The sequence below is a fragment of the Lissotriton vulgaris genome, chromosome 5 (assembly GCF_964263255.1).
Source record: "Lissotriton vulgaris chromosome 5, aLisVul1.2, whole genome shotgun sequence".
NCBI classification, from domain to species: domain Eukaryota; kingdom Metazoa; phylum Chordata; class Amphibia; order Caudata; family Salamandridae; genus Lissotriton; species Lissotriton vulgaris.
The window spans coordinates 1,590,114,851-1,590,134,491 of record NC_141693.1 but is presented as its reverse complement, the minus strand read 5'-3'; the positions used below and the strand labels follow the sequence as shown (position 1 = coordinate 1,590,134,491).

Genomic DNA, 19,641 nt, shown 5'->3' with positions numbered 1-19,641 from the left:
ATTTTCATATATTTGACTTGTTCCAGAGTGTCAACAATTTAAAGTGAATGAAATGTGCCAATACATGGCAAGATATTAGAAATAGGATACAGTGACAAATGCCGATCCACGTCTTAATAATGTAACCTGCTTGGGGAGGTCTCGCGAGACTTGATGAGTACCGCAAATGTTGTATTTATGTGTTTAACGAGATGGTATACTCCCATGAGGTCTTGTATCATATTTAAATTTTAGAATTCAGAATTAGGGCATTTTATCTGCCCAAAATGGGAGTAACAACGAATGTTTGAAACTATGTGGAAATATGTTTTAATCAATGCGGAATAACCCAAGCATACTCAGAATATACCTGATATGAGCGAATTAATTAAATTTGATAATGAAATATTGCTTTTAAAGTATTTGACTATTTAAAGTTGGTGGAAAGTCACTGTAACCTAATAAGCCTCTTGTCTATGTTCATGAAAGGTGATGTCACACTCTTTAAAATGGCCGTAAACAGTGTCGATGGTAGACACTGAAGAAGGAATACCAAAACGCATTTGCCTACTTGTTGTGATAATAAAAACAACATCTGAAAACTCTCCCCGTGAGTGCTTCAACTCTGTGGAAAATAAACGGAGTAGGAGCGATAATATTACATGGGGCACCGCCACGCATAGCACCCGTCCAGGAGTGATCCGGTCTTGGTGTAATCTTGGAGCGAGTATATATATATATATATATATATATATATATATATATATATATATATATATATATATATATATTGAAGGATGTAGATGTATATATTTATATATGCATATGTATTTATGTATGTTTTATATCAATTATTTAATTGATATATTTGCGGATATTTGCACAATATAGAATTTTATAATGCGGATGAACATAATAAGAGGTTGTAAATATAGTATTTTAATAATTTTGTGATAACAGAAATGTGGGCTGTTATGCGAATGCCTATAACAACTTTGTTTTTCAAAAGTACAATTTAAAATATGGCGAAAGTCTGTTTTTTATGTCAGGTGACTTGCACATGCACTTTATAGGGGGTGGCTTAATTTACAATGTCATGTGATCAAGGGCTCGAGGGCCCGAAACGCGCCATGGCGGTGATTGTGTTGCACATGGAATAAATATTGCAAACTACCTGAGCAGGTCCGTGTTCGTTTTTCCTGGCAAAATCTGGAAGGTGTAAACAGAGTTCTTTGGATATATATATATATATATATATATATATATATATATATATATATATATATATATATATATATATATATATAGTATTCTTCCAAACTCTGTTCGGTTTCTCCCTGCACTGCAGCGCTCCTCAGCGGTGCGTTCTCCTGCGGCAGAACCATGCCGCTTCACATTACAACATTTTCCCTCTTCGAAGGAAAAATGGCCCGCACTCCAGAAGTGAGATTTAACACTTTCTTTTATTCTTTACATAGATTTAAGGGGATGATAGCGTATTTGATCAACGCGTTTGGGTGTTCCACCACACCTTGTTCACGATCAATAAGCCCCCCCATTGGCTCACATTTTAAAACATATACAAAGTTCATGACATCATTTCCTGTCATCTGTTCAGCCTCAGGAATTATGGTCCTTGTAGTTCTGTTTTATCTTTATGATTGCAACTCGGACTTTAAGCAACTTGCGATTCATTCATTGTTTAATTAATTGATCTTAAACAAGAATCTACCTTATTTCACGAGCATTTCATGCCCACCTTTAATTTTCTATCCACATTACTTCCCTTCAGTGGGACTACTCCAAATAGGGGTCAATCGAGTATTTTAATATACCAAGGGAGTAGTCCCACTGGAGGGAAGTAATGTGGATAGAAAATTAAAGGTGGGCATGAAATGTTCGTGAAATAAGGTAGATTCTTGTTTAAGATCAATTAATTAAACAATGAATGAATCGAAAGTTGCTTAAAGTCCGAGTTGCAATCATAAAGATAAAACAGAACTACAAGGACCATAATTCCTGAGGCTGAACTGATGACAGGAAATGATGTCATGAACTTTGTAAATGTTTTAAAATGTGAGCCAATGGGGGGGGCTTATTGATCGTGAACAAGGTGTGGTGGAACTCCGAAACGCGTTGATCAGATACGCTATCAGCCCCTTAAATCTATGTAAAGAATAAAAGAAAGTGTTAAATCTCACTTCGGGAGTGCGACCCATTTTCCCTTCAAAGAGGGAAAGTGTTGTAATATATATATATATATATATCGTTTTTCTCTTTTTCTCTCTTTTCTACCTTTCTTCTCTATCTCTTTCTATCCCCTTTTTTCTTTTTTCTTTCCCCTTTCTCTTAAATTATAAACTCATGTTTTTCCTTTATATATTAATTGCTATATCTTTCATTCACAATGTGTCTATTTGCTTGATATTGTCTTTCTTTTTCTGAAAACTTAATAAAAAATTATTAAACAAAAAAAGAAATACATTTTTATTATTAAAGCCACAGTGTTATGTTTTCAATCCTGCTTTGTGTTTCTTCAGACCAAGCACTCTTAAAATATACTGCCCAGCAATATGAGTGACTCGTACACTTTGTAGCCCTTATTGTCTTATGTAACATTGCCTACACTCGTATGATTGTTTACCTTTGTACAATGTGTGGATGATGTAAAGTGCTCTGACACCTTACACTGGTAAGAGTAGCACTATAAAACAAATGACATACTTGAGAGAGGAATTATGGAGAGATGAGGGGCATTATTGGAGGGTAATAGTGAGGGGATCTGTGAAGAAGGTCTTTGTAGGGAAGGGGAGTGCACCACCAGAGATTGTCACACCAGGCACCACCAGCGATCTAGCCGGCCCTGTGAGTGATTGGCTTTATGAGCTGGAGAGAGAATGGCTGTGTTACAATGGGTGAAATGTTTTACAGGGTGGGACCAAGACTTTCCAACAGCTTAAGCAAGAATATGGGCTACAGGAGAAAGATACTTGTAAGCGACACACTAATTTATGCAACATCAGATTTGAAAGGTGCTAAGTGTCAAAACATAAAGGAAGAACAATCCCAGTAATCTTGGGAGACTTGCGGAAAGGGATTAATATGAATATAAATGTGGATAATTTGTAGTGGGTCCAATGAGAGGGATGGATTTAAGTTTATTACTATTAGAGAAGATGCTTCAGTTACAAATGCCAGTAGAAAGACTGAAACTACAATGGGGGAGACATCTGGAGACCTCTTTCCTTAATATCCATTCACTCTATGGTTTACTTTTCTCCCTTCTCCACACCATACCACAACCTTTGACATGACCCTTTTCTGTACTACTTCTCATTTTCCTGTCAAATTCTGTGCAATTCTGGAGACCACATGATGTGCCTTTCAGCAAGCCTAAACTGGTGTATTATGTCATTTTAAGGAGATCCTATTTAATGCATGCTGTACAGGTTTGGTGACCCAATCTAGAGTGTTGTCCAGTCTTGGAGGCCTAACATCTAAAAAGGACACAGACAGCTAGGAGATAATCCAGAAAAGTTTGAACAAAAGTGGCCACGATTTGCCTCATAAATTATCTGAGGAGTGGATAGATGCTTGAGATTAACGTAAAACTATTACAAGAGAGGTTTCCAACCTCAATGTTTACAAAAACATTGAGGTTGGGAACAGAGTGATGGGGAATCTATAGCTGTGAAAAGGAACTAGTCAGACACCAATAAGACACTAGGCCAAATTCTGTAAAGACACTTTATTAGGAAAATTCAAAGGTACCCCTGACAGAAACAGGAAATAAAAAGTCAATCTGCTGTTATTAATTGTCCTCATGCCTTATGTTACCTCAGTCCTCTGCCAACTTACTTGCTCCTAACACTTTTGCTTGCACTCTCTCTCTTCCCGCTCTGTCCACTGTGTTCTCTCCTTTCCCGTTTGCTAGCAGCTTCTACCTTTTGACAGTTTTCGCTCTCTTATGCGCGTTCCACCTTCCAACCCTTTCCACCTATGCATATCTCTCGTATGCCTGTTCTCTGCTCTCCCCTATGTCAACTGCTACTCTTCTCTGGCTGACCTCTTCACTCTACTTACTCTCTCTTCTCTACTATGCCTACTCGCTCTCCTCTGCCTCTTTGCTTACTTCTCACTTCTGGCCAGTCTAGCTTCTGTCTCCTCTCTCCTCTTCTTTCTGCCTACTCACAACTATCTCTCTCTCCATTGACCACCACGCTTTACTGCTCCTACTTCCCCCTCTGTCTACTCTCATCTCTTTGCTCACTCTATCTTCTCTATTTTCTGCTCCCTCTGCTTCATCTTACTTCTACTCTTGCTGGTCTCATCTGTCCTCTGCACTTCCAGTCTGTTCCCTCTCCTCACAGACTGTTGAATCTACTCACCACCTTGACTTTCTCCAATCAATCTCAATTCTCCCCCTTCACCTCTCTACTTTCACATCACCCCTCTCCCCACAGCTTTCAGCACCGTATATCTTCATCAATGTTATATCAGTTCTCATCTCCGACTAGTACTCTGCTCTATCTCACACCATGTGCCTTCTTCCACCACTCTACTTCTTTTCACCTTTGACCATGTCTCCCTGTGTTTCCTGTTTTGTCAGTGTGTGGTTCACATCTTTTTGATGGGAGACACCAGGCTCTCCCCTCACAAGCCAATACATGCAGATCACAAACAAATTTCAGCCAGTTTTTTTTTTTACTTTTTTACAATTACTTAAGAATTTAAACCATTCAAAATCCATTTTTTAAATATTTTAGAGTATTTTTAAACATTTTTTTAAAATAATTTTTCTTAGAAAAAATGCATTTATTTTCAACGCAAGCCTTTGAGACGCAGCAGTTAAGAAACCAAAAGCAAATTTCTTTTTTTGTAAATTCACAAGAGACAAAGGTAAAAATTCATAACATAAACCATCAATCAAATCAGGAAAAGTGGAAAAACACAAAATAATCAAGAATTTAGTTGTTTTCCGCGTGAAACATACACAGAACATTCCAGAAGTCAAGAGTTTTTTGCTTGGATTTGAGGATTTCATGTCATGCGGGAGAAGTGGGTGCAGACAAGGATATTGGGGAGATCCCAGCCGCTGACTGTGGTGTGGGTGCAGGGCGTGCAAGAGCTTGTAATGGGGGAGTGAAATTGGACAATAATAGAAATTTAGATGTCAATAAATATTTTCCCCTTAGTTATGGGATATATTTTCTTCTAGGACATGAAGGATTAATCATGTACTACTATATTTACTGTCTCGTATAGCAATAGTACCGTCTCAGTGGAAAATATCTTCTGTAATAAAGAACTCATCTTCCAATAGAATATTTTCTACTAGAATAAACAATTTATATTTTAATAGAATAACTAATATTGTATTCTAATATAAGTATTTTCTCTATGAATAAAAGGCTCCTCTCTCAGGCACATCCATAGTTTTGTTTTTGCAATAGGATTCCTGCCCCAAGGGAATTCATATTTTCCCCTAATGTAAAAGTATTGATTGCCAATAACCATTTTCCCTTGTAGCATAGATTCCAATAGATTTAATAATATAGGCATGGAAAATTATTCAGATTCTGTAAAAATAGGATATTGAAGGATAAGGGAAAGGTGTTCACATGCATTCTATATAACATTTTTAGAAATAGTGGATCCCATCTGTCTCCAGGTGATTGAACTGTATCTAGGAATAAAGGCTTCATCCTCCAGTAGCTGTTATAAACAACCTGTAGTGTAAGCAAGGGGGTTGTGAGTTATGGTCAGCCTGACTTTTGCTGGCCCTATTTTACTTCAAGGGAATGGAATGTCCTACTTTGCACATAAAAATGGCAATAATTTGATAGACCATGGTCTACAAATAGGCACCGTTTCTTTTTGTATTTGAACATGAACAATGTGAGTAAGTGTGTGTGGCATTGGCAAGCAGATGCCTGTGGGGAAAAGAATGTGGCAGAAATAGAACCAAGGGTGTGCATTTCCTGGTAAAGAAAAAAAAAACAAGCACGCTACCGATCAATTTACAGTGCACCACCGATATAGGCCTCGATAACCGTGATGGCCAATGTAAGATGGTGGCGTTTAATAAGGTAATACCAGAGGTTCCACCTCCATCACACAAGTTCCCCAATGGAGGTCACTTCAGCGGCTGGGATAGTCCCCGAAGAGTTTCCGCTTACATTACCAGGCAATCATAGGCAGCATTTCATTCCAGGGTCTTTAGGGTGGAAAGAGGGTGGAGGTGATAAGGGAAAATACGTTCCCCTTGGTGATATTTTTTGAGTTTCAGTTGTTTTTCATAGTTTGAGTCCTTCTCTGTCCTCTTCGTTCCACTGAAGGCATGTTAAATTGCAGCATTCTCCACGCAAATCGCAGGAAGGCGCTATAACCACCATCTGATGTGCTCAGTCTGCAGGAAGTTGGGAAAGGGTCAGAAAGAAATATGAAAGGGGGTAGAGAATGAAAGGGGGTGTAAAGTAAGGAAAGTCTTAAAGGCCACAGATTGGGGGCTGAAGACAGATAGGGGGTCGAAAGAGGGGCACTTTCGGTCAAGGGGGTGGGGGTGTAAGGAGTGAGTTCTACCTCATTTGCATCAGAATTTGCACTTGGGAATATTGGGAGGTTACATAAAAATTGTTGGTAGGGGAGGAAGAGTTCTCCAACACCCAAAAAAGCCAGTAGGTCTGTGCAACGTCAGGTCTCACCCAGCTACCACACTAAACCCATGGGCACATCCTCCTGTCGTGATCATGATAATATCCCTTCAAACAATGCCTCCACCCAAGTGAAACTGCCCCTACCCATCCGTTCTGGTGAAAGCATTCCATCCTGTTGTGCTACTCCACCCTTAACAGACACCTGCCATTCTACCCCACCTTGTGAGCAGTTTCTGCTGTTAGTGCACCTTAACTTGGTGAGGGGACCAATGATGTCAGCAGTCTAATCGGATTAGAATACCCTGAGCTGCCTGCATTTCATTCTGGTGAAAGCAGCCTCTTCCGTCAATGTCGCCTGCCTTCATGAGAGTTCCCACGGCTGTGCTACCCTGGTGACAGCAACCCCACCATACTCAGTATGCTTTGTCGGGGACATGGACCGAGATAATATTCCCTGGCGCCCCCCTCCCCTACCTTCCTCCAGTGTTAATGCCTAACAGAACATTATTTTTAAAAAAAGGAAAAAATCCCCAAATATATCAGGGTTTTTTCACATTCCAGAGATCAAAATCTCTGATAAAGAGCCCTTCATATGTAAACAGTCTAGAGTAGAGAGAGGGGCAGGGGAAAGGGAAAGAGAGGGGGAAAGGTTGGAGAGAGGTTTAAGAGGGGAAGAGAAGGTGTTGTCTTCCTCACATCAAGTCAGAAAGTGGGAGAAGAGGCAGGTTAGGCCGATGTTGACGAACAGCACAGCAGCAACCACCAGGGGACTGGCCACCTGCTAAGAGAGAAGATGAGAAAGCAGAAAGATACATTGTTATAGTTTGTCTATGAAATGTCCAAGTGCTAATCTCTGCTGGTCCCAACAAAAATGAGACCGAACACAGCGGAAAAGAAAATAATAACAAGCATTTACATTTGAGCTATTGGTGTTGCATTATTTAGCAATGCCAATAGCTCAAACTTTAATAATGTGAGACCTATTGCATTAAAAATGCTTGTTTATTATGGTCGTTCAGTTGTATATAATACTTTCGTGGTCATATATAAGGTAACAAAAATGCTTCTGACAGTTCTTTATTATTACTTTTTAGCATGCTGCAGACGTCTGTACAGCACAGCTTAAAGACATAGGCAAAGTCAATATCACTTGCTAAACACGTACAAGGTCCCAAAGGTGAGACCTATTGGCTATGCCAATGCTTGTTTAAATGGTTCACGCGCTCTTGTAAAACTCTCAGCCCCCTTCCTGGCAGTCCCATCTATCTCTACATCAACCCCCCACCCCTCTTCCGCTGCCATACATCAGCCCCTCCCCCACTCTCCTCCCCCAGCAAACAAGGTGGCATCAGCACAATGGAGCTCATCTGAGAGTCAGGTGAGTTGGAGGGGGGGGGGGGGGGGGGGGGGGGTGAAGGTGTTTGTGCTCAGACGCCAGTCACTGCTGTTCTTAGCACTCAAAAGTGCCCCCCCCCCCTGCCTCATTCTATTCAGCAGCTGAGGTGCCACATATGTGTCCGCCCAGGGCGCTATCCGAGCAAGGGGCGGCCCAGCCTCCTCGTGATATGAGCCGAGACCCCCAGAGCCCTCTCTTCATAACTTCTCCTTTCGAGGCAAACCCTTCGCAAACATCTCAGGAATGATTAGAGCCCGAGGCGCGGGCCCCAGAGACAGGCGCGCTCATCACAGCCCTGTCTGCTCATAAGATGCTGTTATTAGCAGCAGCCTCCACCGGGCGCGAGGATGCGCGAGGCTGCGCGCGCTCCCAGGTAAACGGGGCAATTACTGCACGTGGGACACTATCACTTCTGGTCCGTGGGCACTTCGCATTTAAATTCAACAATTACTCCCAAGTCCTAACCCGCCCCCGGGTCCCCGTCTGGGTCCAATCAGAGCGGAGGGCTCGTTCAGGAGTGTTTGCTTTGGAACAAAATCAGTTTGAATTATTAAACTTAAACTGTATTTACCAATATTGCCGCTCCCTGCTGCTCATGACGTATAAGTATTGCTGGCATTTCCCAAACATCTGGCTAAGTAATATGCAATGTTGGATTCAGATGCAGGAGTGGCAGTGTACAGACCAATCAGTAAATTACTCAGGAGACTCGAGGCGCTACCTAATCTGTCTGCTGCCAAATAAATAATTACACGCACCGCATTTGAGGTTTTTGTCCAGGCTTGTTGTGACTATGTGATTGGTCAGTCCGAGATGTTCTTTTCCTGCCCTCGTCTGTGATTGGTCAGCATTCACGATGTTTCACCTGTACTGTGTCACTGACCAGTGGCGGCTGGTGACATTTGAAAGTGGTGTGCCGGCAAATTATTGCCGGCTCGCATGGCAGCAAGCGAGCGTAGAAAGTGAGCCTGTACAACCTCCGGGGCCTCGGGGGAGAACATATTGAAACGAGAGAGCTTTCAAAGTTTACAAATTCCAAATTATTAACAAAGCGGAAATAGGACTCCAAAAAGGAAAACATTATGGAATCCCTAAAGGCAAAAAGACTAATATTGCATTGCGAATTCGAGGGTGCCTACCGCTGTTGCCCCCAAAAGAAATCACCGCCGCAGCCCTGCTCCGTGAAAACCGGAAGTCAGGCACTTTTGGCCGAGACGGGGGCGGGGCCTGTAATCCAGCAGGAAGTTCCGCCCGCCGCCGCCGAGGAAGCAGTGAAGCCGGCCGACTCCGACCAGCGCTGCAGAGGAGACACGCTGAAAGAGCCCGGTGAGTGGGAGGGGAGGGTGGTGTACGCGTGTGTGTCTGTTCGAATGTGTGTGCGCGTGGGTCTGCGTGTGTGTATGCAGTGTGTGTGGCTGGGTATGTGCGCATGCGTGACTGTGGAGTGTGTTTGCGCAAGGGAATGAGACACGAGAGGGGCAAGGCGACGTGCGCGCCCACGAGGTGAAATCCGCGTCTGCGCTCGTGCCCCTCTCGTGTCCACTCTCTCAAATACGGGCAACATTAGTTGTCTTCGCTGACAGCTTGCAATGCTTCGCATTGCAAGCTACGTCAGCTCGCCCTAAAAACTATAATTTCTCCAACTCTGTATGAACTATCGTTCAAAGAGTAGCTTAAATATGTTTTGGATTTTCGGTCATTTTGTTTTCAAATACGAGCATATTAAAATCCTCCTACACTATACAAGTTGAGTTCGACCTTCACTATAGTAAATTATTCTGTAATCTGCAATTCCTACATGCCCTGACCCCCCTGCAACATGGGACTGGAGAACTCATCCAAATTTCACCCCCTGAAAGCAAAATTGCTAGATGGGGCTTTGGGGGACCACAGAGTATCACCATTATACTGCACGATAATACACCATACTCCCGACACATTTGGGGCCCTCCGCTCAGCCTGGACGAGGGCTGACCTGTGACACCGAACATGGGACATGGATTCAACAGCCTCCCTTGACTACTTTTGTTGCCTAATCCCCTGTGGGGACTTACCCCATACAACCAGGAGCTGCCCCAAGATAGCCCTTCTGGAACCAGGTGATTTCATGCCTAAGTGGGGGTGCAGGGATGGCACGGACCACTGAATCCCAAACTCACCATCATACACATCAACACAACCATGGGCTGGAATAAACACAAACGATCACTCCTCTGGCTGGACTCACAGTGGTCAAGCGAGACATTGCCCGTAACGGAGAACATTTAATTGGCTGGGGAATGGATTTTTGTATGAGCATGTGAAGGGGAGTCTACGAAGCTTGAGGATGGCCCAAGAAATACATTACAATATGGGGACCATGGGTAGACTATCGAGGGATCACAATTACTCATACCGATTCCCTTGACATAGAGATACACAAATATAAGGGACAACCATCTCAGCCAAGTCTTACTAACTGGAGGTAGGACGCGCACGGTGAAACACATACTGGACATACAGGGTATGGGGACACAGTGGAGATATGCCGAGGTGCATCTACATTCCTATGGTTTCCGTTCTTTTGTTTATGCTCACTGTAGCGACATCTATTATGACTGCTACTGAAATTCAAAACTCAATATAATGTGTAATACAAAATATGAGCATATTGGTTTCTCAGAAAACATTTTTCTATAAAATATGCAGTTTCTGTTTTGGATTAACACACTTTGGGTTAACACACTCAAAAGAAGTCTTGTCCTTGAAAAGTGAGCCTCTTGAATATGAATAGCGTAGACCCTCTGAATTAGGCACTGTGCTGGGCTGCAATTCAGAGAGCTACTTTCAGGGCACTGGCAAGCTACCAGTAGCGCCTGAGCTGCCTGTCTGGAGACCCCTGTTCTAGACACAGACATAACAACCTATGAAACTGGTGTGGAAATCTCACACAACTGTGAGCATAACTTTTGGATGACACACAAGTACATCTTTATCTTAGTAAAATACACATCATTTTTAAGGCCAATGAAATAATGCAATATGTGGCCAGTCCATATTCCCTTTCATTACACTTGCCACCACTTGCCCCATATATCACAAATTTCCCCCTAACCCCAAAGAAATCCAGCTGCTGACACACAAAGCCTTGCACACAGGGGAACCAGAATACCTGGCCTCCAAACTCAAGAAAGCCGGACAGACAAGAAACCTCAGGAGTTCCAACACCATGCTACTCATCCACATGAAAACACGCAAACAAAAAACTGCTGCACGGTCTTTTGCGGGAAACTCACCAAAAATCTGGAACTCCATCCCAGCCGATATCAGAACTATCACTTCCTTTTATAACATTCAAAAGACTCCTAAAAGTCCTCTACCTCAACCGTGTCTTCCCAAACCAAGAGCCGCAGCCGAAACGCACAAACTTGCACTCCACAGCCCCAGGATAATGTCCACCTCTATCCTCCTCCTCAGGCACCCTACAACCCCTTGACAATGCTCAACCTCATTCTACCGCTTCCTTCTTCCCCGATCCCCCCCTTGTTACCTCCTCCCGGAATGAGGCTGAGCCCAGGTCAATGTGCGCTCATCGAGGCTATCTCAGGACTTCCTCACCTCAATGACACACAGCTCACTGGGTTCTCTGAACATTTATGTGGGACTATGCATTTCTTATGTGATTACAGCTCAATTTCTGTTGTAAAGCCCCCCGATACCCCCGGGTCTGGCTAGCGCTATATAAAACTTCTAAATAAATGGTTCAAATATTATTAAAATGGTGCACAAAGAATGCAGTCAACTGGTAATGTTTCAGTTTTTGGTCGCCTAATTCGCACAATGAAGATGTGTGCATTTTCCCCGATGCTATTAATATCTGCAGCTGATAGACTGAGGAGGGGTTTTATCTGCCACATGACATAACAACCTTACATAGTTAAACGTGATTTAAACAGTATGGATAGAAGGTTTTCTTTGTCATGAAATGTTTAACTTCTCAAGCAAATACCTGTTTACATCACAGACACTGTTATCAAAGTAGGAGTTAATTCAAGAGGGCACTCTGAGTTTTGAAGAATGCTAAACATTATGTATTTTTATAATCATTGCCTTTAATTTGAAAGGGCTTTCTAATAAGATGTTTTTAAATATGTAACTTACAGTATTCTTCTGCAAGTCTGTTTCTTGACAGAAATACAAGCTTCAAGGAGCCTTGTGACCTGAATACAGATTACACTTAAACCAAAGACGGGTTTTAAAACACAACGTGGACACGCTGAATAAGATATTTGCCTATAGTGTTAAAAGAACAGTTTGTAACATCCTATATGACTTAAACAACATATTTTATTCTGACGGGTAAGAAAGACAGTGCTAATAGAAATGCATTCCTTGGGTTTCATGCAAGAGAACATAATTAATGGTTGGTGAACAACAATTTGAATGTGTATATATTTCTTTATTAGGGAACCTATGTATTTATGTAGTATAGGGCTACAGGGTGTACTCCTTAATTTGGCCCTAATCGCATAATATGTACCATACTTTGCCTTTCTGTGAAGCATACTTACTGTTTCACAATTCCAGTGACCCTTATGATAGTTTGTCAGTATATGCAAAATGCAACCTGACTCACCTCGTAAAAAATGAAAACGACTTTATAAAAAAATATATTTTAATATTAAGGCTGTGAATGTATTCTAAATAGTAAGACTTCATAGCATTTTGCTAAGCTCTCATGAAGGAGATGGCAGTCTCCTAGTAATAAATAAAACAGGCATACTGGTAACCTGAACAGCGAAGACGTACTGGCTTTTATGTGATGCACAAATTTCATTCTAACTGATGGGTGGAACAAATTCAAACTAAAAACAAATATGCTACAATTAGTAGCATTATAGAATAATGTTGAAATACCACTGGAATGCCACGAGGAAAAACATCAGTTTAACAAAAAATGTCCAAGTAGACAACCTCCACACAATCTGGAGGTAAGTTATTGGTTGAGGTGTATGATTTCTGAGGCTAAGTTGATAAATTGAGCTACGCTACTTCTCAGTAGAGTGTCTTTACGTTCATCATGCAGAGAAAGGCAGGTCTCAGCGACAGCCCTTTTGAAAGGAGGTTCAACTATCTGCAGAGACCCACAAAAAAAGATAGTATGGTCATGCTGAAAGAATTGTCTTGTATAGAAGAGTGAAAAGCTGAAAAGTCAGAAAAAGTGTCTCTGACCAACCACCCAAGAGAACATTTCCTAGAATCATTTTTTGAAGTACCTTTGATACAAAGTATTAGTATTTTGGCAAAAAAGATTGCTGTTTTGTTTGGTACAGTTGGAAGCAGATTTCACAGATCCTCATTCAGGAATAACTGGGAAATGTGGAGAGTTTGAGATGGGAAAGTGTGATACATGTGTGACGTTTCAGTGGGTCTGGGGTCCAGAACCTTTTTGGTTCTGTATCAAAGGTGCAGCTCATAATCAATAGGCCATATACTAAGGGGGAACACAAAATACAGTATTTGGTGTGACGATAGCTGCATAAAAAAGTACAGATCTGGCCTTTTGTTTTATTATTTAAAAACATAGTGCAGCAGGAAAGCGGGAGTGACTCACAATGGATGGTGCAAAGAGCTGCAGATGCCCTCTGTTGGGTTCTGTGATATCTTTGACTGCAACTTGGCTGCTTCTACTTCTGGAATCTGGATTGTGGATTCCAAGAAGGAGAACTGGAGACAGCTGCTGAGGATCAGGAATTTAAGGGGTCATTATAAGGAGCTGAATAAACCTTCTTCAAATCTCATGCCCTTTGTGTTGTCATCTGTAAATTGGCGATGAGGATAGGATCCTGAAAGAAGAGAATACCTTGGAGAAGAAGGACTTGTTCAAAAAGTCTCTTGTGAGCAACTGAGCCATGAGACGAAAAGTCCTGAGTCCATGTGTGAGAATGTCCTTGACAAGTTACAACCTTCGTGACAAGTTGTTGCAGGTATGGACAATTTGGTGTGAACATAAAGGAGTTTGCACCAAATCACTGGGGCAGGCGCAAGCTCTACACCATTTGCAGCTCAAGGAAGCCTGTGTGCTTGGAAATATGTTGCCTTAGTGCAGAGCGTGATTTGGCATGTGCATTTTTTGATTGCAAGTGGTGCGGGGACTACAAAGTGCATACATTTCAAAGGAAGTGTGCGGCTGCACTCTGTGATCTGGCTTGCCAGGAGGTCTGAGGCAGAAATAGAGCCTCGGGAAGCAGTCACAAGTGGGAGCGCATGCCTTTGCGGAGTTTCACTGGCGTAACAAAAAGTGAGGGGCCTCCCTGCACAGTACTTAGAGGGGCCCCCTCCGGGCTCAATCAGGAGCTCTCTGGCCACAGTGCAGTGCCGAGGGGGCCCCTTGAAGCTAGAGGCCCCTCGCACCACCGGGGCTGCGTGGGCCTGTGTTACGCCCCTGCAGTGTTTATAACATGCGAGGACCCTCATGTGGTGCCAGCCGAGTGGGTTGGCAAAGATCTTTGGTGAGGTGTAAAGTGCAATCTACATTTGAAGAGTGCGGCTCTCTGAAGACGAAGCCATGGTTAGCCAAGTTTTAGCAGTGCAGCTGCATGAGGCAGCATTTGTGGTGCGTTTCTTTTCCTCTTTAGGGGCCCAAAGATATTAAGGCGTGTATTCAGCCTCAAGTGTAAGGTAGTGCATTTGTGACTGGTGGCGCATTTTAACTTTATCATGCCTCAAGTGTGTAAGGCGCATTTATTTGTAACTGGTGGTGGATTTTTACTGGACTCAACGGTGTAAGGTGGGGAATTTGAATTTACAACGTATTGTAACTTCACCTCAAGCTTGGCTGAAATCCTTGATTGAAGTCCTCACTCGAAGTGGAGAGTTTGCTGGGAGTTGATGGAGCAAATTCCATTGGACGAGCTGTTACTCCGCCTTTTCTTTTTCCAAGCGGAGAACTTCATTGGTTAGCTGAACTGAGTTCAGTGATGTTAGCCGGGAAATTGTGGGCGACTGTAATGCTAGCCCGAGGGTTGGTTTCACATTGTTTTGGGCTAAGTATTTTGGATGTAAGCTATAGAAGTATAACAAACAGTACTTGCAGGGAAATTTGTGTTTTTCCCTCTCAGTATTGGAAACCCAATTTATACCTGCACCTCCATCATTAGAAGAACTGGGGCATCCATATGTGGGGTGGGAGGACTGGAAGGAGACATTTCAGGCATACGTGGAAGCTATAGGATGGGATGTTTTCATTGCTAAAAAGAATTTAGCCATTTTAAAGCACAGTTTGGGTGTGGAAGGCAGGAAAGATGTGGGGTCGGAGGCCCAGGAAGATGATGAATCTGAATGCGCTTTAAAGGCATTAGAAGAGAAGTATGGGAGAAAAGTGAGCATTGTGGTCGAAAGACACAAATTATTGTCTTGCATACAAATGCAAGGGGAGACCGTAGAACAAGAGGTTAGCTATTTCATGCAAATTCAGGGTCCTCCGCAGTGAAATCATAAGGGATCAATAGAACAAGTAATCTGAAAATCCAGGTGAAATTGTTAGGACTGAAAGACTCCACATTAGAAAAAACTATAGATGTTGGTAAACATATGGAGAACACCTCTCCCTATGTTAAAGAATTAGGAGGCACAACATACAAAGGTGGTGTGGAGCGAAGAAGCGTTTGTGATGCGAATGTTGTGAATAAATCCACACGGAGAATTAGTGATGCGGAGAAGAAGGGGGTGAAAGGATGGGTGGAGGGAAGCTATTTTGGAAGATCCTGTGTTAGTGTTGTGATAGAAGCATTGCCATGTGTGCAGGGGTTGAAAATGTCAGAGGTGTTAGAGGTTTTCAAGAGTGTATGGGAAGAGATGTCAGTGGTGGATGGTCGTGTGAGAAGGAGTGACAGGATGGTTGTTTTGAGTAACCTGCAGCAAAGACTATTGAGGTTGCTACTCCAAGGTCATGGGTGAATGTTGGCGATTGGCGAGGAGAGCCCAAATTGACTTTAGGTGGCTGGTCATTTTCTCCCAACAGTCAACTTGGTAAACTAACAATAACATCATTGTACAAGGAGGAACTGAGTATGAGTGAAGAAGATGAAGTGTTAGTGGTGTGTGGTGTCCAGCCACAGCTTAGGGACCATTCTAATGGGATAGGTGATTTATATTACCCTCCAAAGAGCCCAGTCAGGAAGGATGGTAAGGAGTACAAGCTTCACGCTGATAGACAAATCCAAATGATAAGGTTTTAACGAATGCAAATTATGTCCCACAGACTTAGAGCCCAAATGGTATTGCGGAAAGAAGCTGCCAGTTTTGGGATAGTCCTTGGTGGAGTTGGAATTTCAGGATAGGAAAGCAAAGGGAAAAATGTATGTGGTCGAGAAGGGAATGACTCTGTTAGGATGAAAGGCGAAATGTTCGTTGGGGATGATCTTGGACTCAAATCATCCTAGCAGGTACTGCTAACAGCTTCCCATGTAAAGGATGAATGGGTCGCCATGTTTCCAAACTAATTTAACATTTAGGTGGTTTGAAGAAAATTTAACACCAAATTGTGCTAAAGAGGTGCACAAGAAGCGAAACATTCCTCTTCAGCCTGATGGGATTGTTAAGGGAGGAACTGCAACAGTTATGTAAGGAGGATTCAATCGACCTGGTAGAGGCCTCATAATGGTTGTCATCACTAAAAAGTCCAATGGCAGCATACGCATGTGCCTTGACCTAAGGGATTTGAATGAATGCATAGGGATAGAACGCCATCCTCTTCCCAGAATAAAGGAAATAATGATGTGTGTGATTGGCGGCAGGTGTTTTACTACCCTAGACTTGTCCAGTGCTTGCCTCGGGTATGGTTGCCCTCTGAGTCCAGGCATTTGACGTCTCTCAAAACACCCGAGGGGGGGGATGGGTACCAATTAATTTATCTGCACTTCGGTCTGGCCTCTGCATCAGCAGTGTTCCCGATGGTAATGCAGGATGTTTTGCAAGAATTGTCAAATTTACTGGTGTTCGAGGATGATGTATTAGTCTGGCTAGTGAGCAAGGAATTACACTATGTCATATTATGGATGGTGTTGCAAAGAATGGAAAAGGCAGGGCTTGCCATTGATCTGGAGCAGTGCAAGTTTGGCATGGAGGAGGCAGAGTACTTGGGTCACACTTTGACTCATGAAGGTGTTAAGCCCAAACTCAGCTTGGTGGAAGCGATTGAATAAGCACCTTCTCCTCAGGATGAGGAACAGTTAAGATCATTTTTGGCCCTTGAGGAGTATTACTCTAAGTATGTGCATCATTTTGGTGAGAGAGTTCATGGGTTACAGGCTTTAATGAAACAAGGTGTAAAGTTTCATTGGACGACAGTGTGTCAACATGCATTTGAGGTAGTGAAGGATTTAATCATTAAAGCTATCGCTTTGAAGCCACGTGACCCAAATGATGAAACCATCATTGTAACGGACACAGGTAATTATGGGCTAGGAACAGTGTTGGTACAGGTGCACAAGGGATGAGAGAAAGTGATTGCATTTGCTTTGCGTACTCTGACAGGAGCAGAAATCACATACTCCACTGTAGAAAAAGAGGCGTTGGCTTGCAGGTGGGGAGTGAAGCATTTACGAATTTTTGTGTGGGGAGTAAAATTTGAGATACCCACTGATGGTAGACCATTGGTGGACTTGTTCTCCACAGGAAGGGACAGTAAACCTACTCCACGCATAGCTACGTGGCTTTACAGTCTCCAGGAGTGCATGTTCTCCATCACGAGAAATGTCACTGCGGATTGCTTATCGAGATTGCCCCTAATTATTGATACCTGTGTTGAGGAGGATGAATGTATGGAAGCGGACTTCACTGAAGTATGTGAAGCTATTGGAGAAGATGAGTGGAGAGAAACTATTTTTGAAGATCCTGTGTTAGTGGAATTGAGAGAAGCATTGCCGCATGTGCAGGGGTGGAAAATGTCAGAGAAATTAGAGGTGTTCAAGAGTGTGTGGGATATGATGTCAGTGGTGGATGGCATTGTGAGAAGGAGTGAATGGTTGGTTGTGCAGAACACGAAACCCTAGACCAACAAAAACCAAAATCTATACAATACAACTTTTGTCAGTGAATTCTTATATATTGTACCTATGCAGAAGGACCTCTGTCCCGTAATTATGTATATACACATGTATTATTTTTCACAATCTTGCTTAATACGCTCTGAGTAGGTACTAGTATAGTTTACAGACAATGCAATTTTATATTTAAAACAATTACATTTACTGTAAACTATACTAGTAACTACAGAGATGTTTTGGACATTCAAGCTTGTTTTGACAAATGTATACATTGTTTGAATTGATAAAGTACGATTGGGATTTGATTGTGTGTTTTGATTTGAGTCGGTCTGGGGTGGTGGTGCAGTTGTCTCTGAGAGAAGCACTGCATGTTTATTTTGCAGATTCTGTTTCGTTGTGTTCACCATTTACCTAGAATATATGTCACAAATACATATTCATGTGAAGTATGATTCAACTTATGTTAAACAAAAATACTTGGAGAAAAAGAAACTCTATTTACAATAGATTACTGTTCTTTTAATAATATATATGTAGTTGAATGGGTTACTAAACAATATGGCTCTAATGTGATTGTGAAATATTCCGAGATGAACAAGTTATACCACTGGGTAATCAGTAGAGTAGGCAGGCTGTAATGTTATTATTCTGCAGGACCTTGGCCAATGAGTATCCGACTTCAAGAGGACGTTGTTGGATAGAGCTTTGCATTGCACGAGGATTTCGAAAAAAAAAACCTGGGACATGATTCCACTTTGAGAGTTTGTTTTTGTCAAACAAATTCTTTGGAAAAATGTAGTGAACAGCCATTAAAACCGATATAGTTTCAAAAGAATGAATCAAGTCAGTTTTTCAAATAATTCAGTTTAGGAAATGCCAAGATGCATACGTAACTCTTGTAAATCAAAGTTATCTATCTCATATTAAAATTCGAATGTGCTCTCAGTGAAGAAGAAAGAAGTGTTACGGTAGGATGGGGGTGATAAGGTAAGTGTGGAATGGCGGGATACAGATCCACCATCAGGGCCTGACTATCCTAGCGACCCGTACAGGCGGATTGATAACGCCCCCTATGAGAATAATAATATTTCAGACGACATTCAGAAGAACCAGGAGATTGATACTCGGTTCCATCCAGACCCCACCTCAACTAACCGAGCAATGGAGGAGCTAGTGTAAAGTCCAATACAGACGGTCATTGAGAGGAAGTTCTTCAATGTGCTCCTATATAACTTCGTCCTGATGAAGACTCTAGAATGAGGCACAAACAGCCCTTTAATCGAGCGGAGTCGAAACGTAGACTGACTACACTGCTGTCTCACATTATAGGACCCACATATATCGAGATATCCATCCTATATGTGAAGAGACATAAGGAACTATGGATCGTATTAGACTGTAAAGGTCTTTTCCTAACGATTTTGTGATTGTGTTAATGTCACACCACCTTTACCCAGTCCCACACTTACCATATCACCCCCATCCTACCCTAACACTTATTTCGTCTTCAATGAGAGCACGTTCGAATTTTAATATGAGATAGATAACTTTGATTTACAAGAGTTACTTATGCATCTTGGCA

The 19,641-nt window shown here is 42.2% G+C and overlaps 1 protein-coding gene across 3 annotated transcripts in view; it reads right to left on the bottom strand.

Moving 5' to 3' along the window:
• Window positions 1-3,712: 3,712 nt before the first annotated feature.
• The window catches only part of JPH4 (junctophilin 4), a 412,372-nt gene continuing 396,443 nt past the window's right edge, over window positions 3,713-19,641 (bottom strand). For 2 of the 3 annotated variants that reach the window (XM_086923699.1, XM_086923698.1), the window contains exon 6: window positions 3,713-7,416. In XM_086923699.1, the coding sequence (XP_086779825.1) occupies window positions 7,333-7,416 (84 nt within the window). In that variant the 3' untranslated portion in view covers window positions 3,713-7,332. The remainder of the gene's footprint in view (window positions 7,417-19,641) is intronic. The other variant, XM_086923700.1, reaches the window with a different exon arrangement.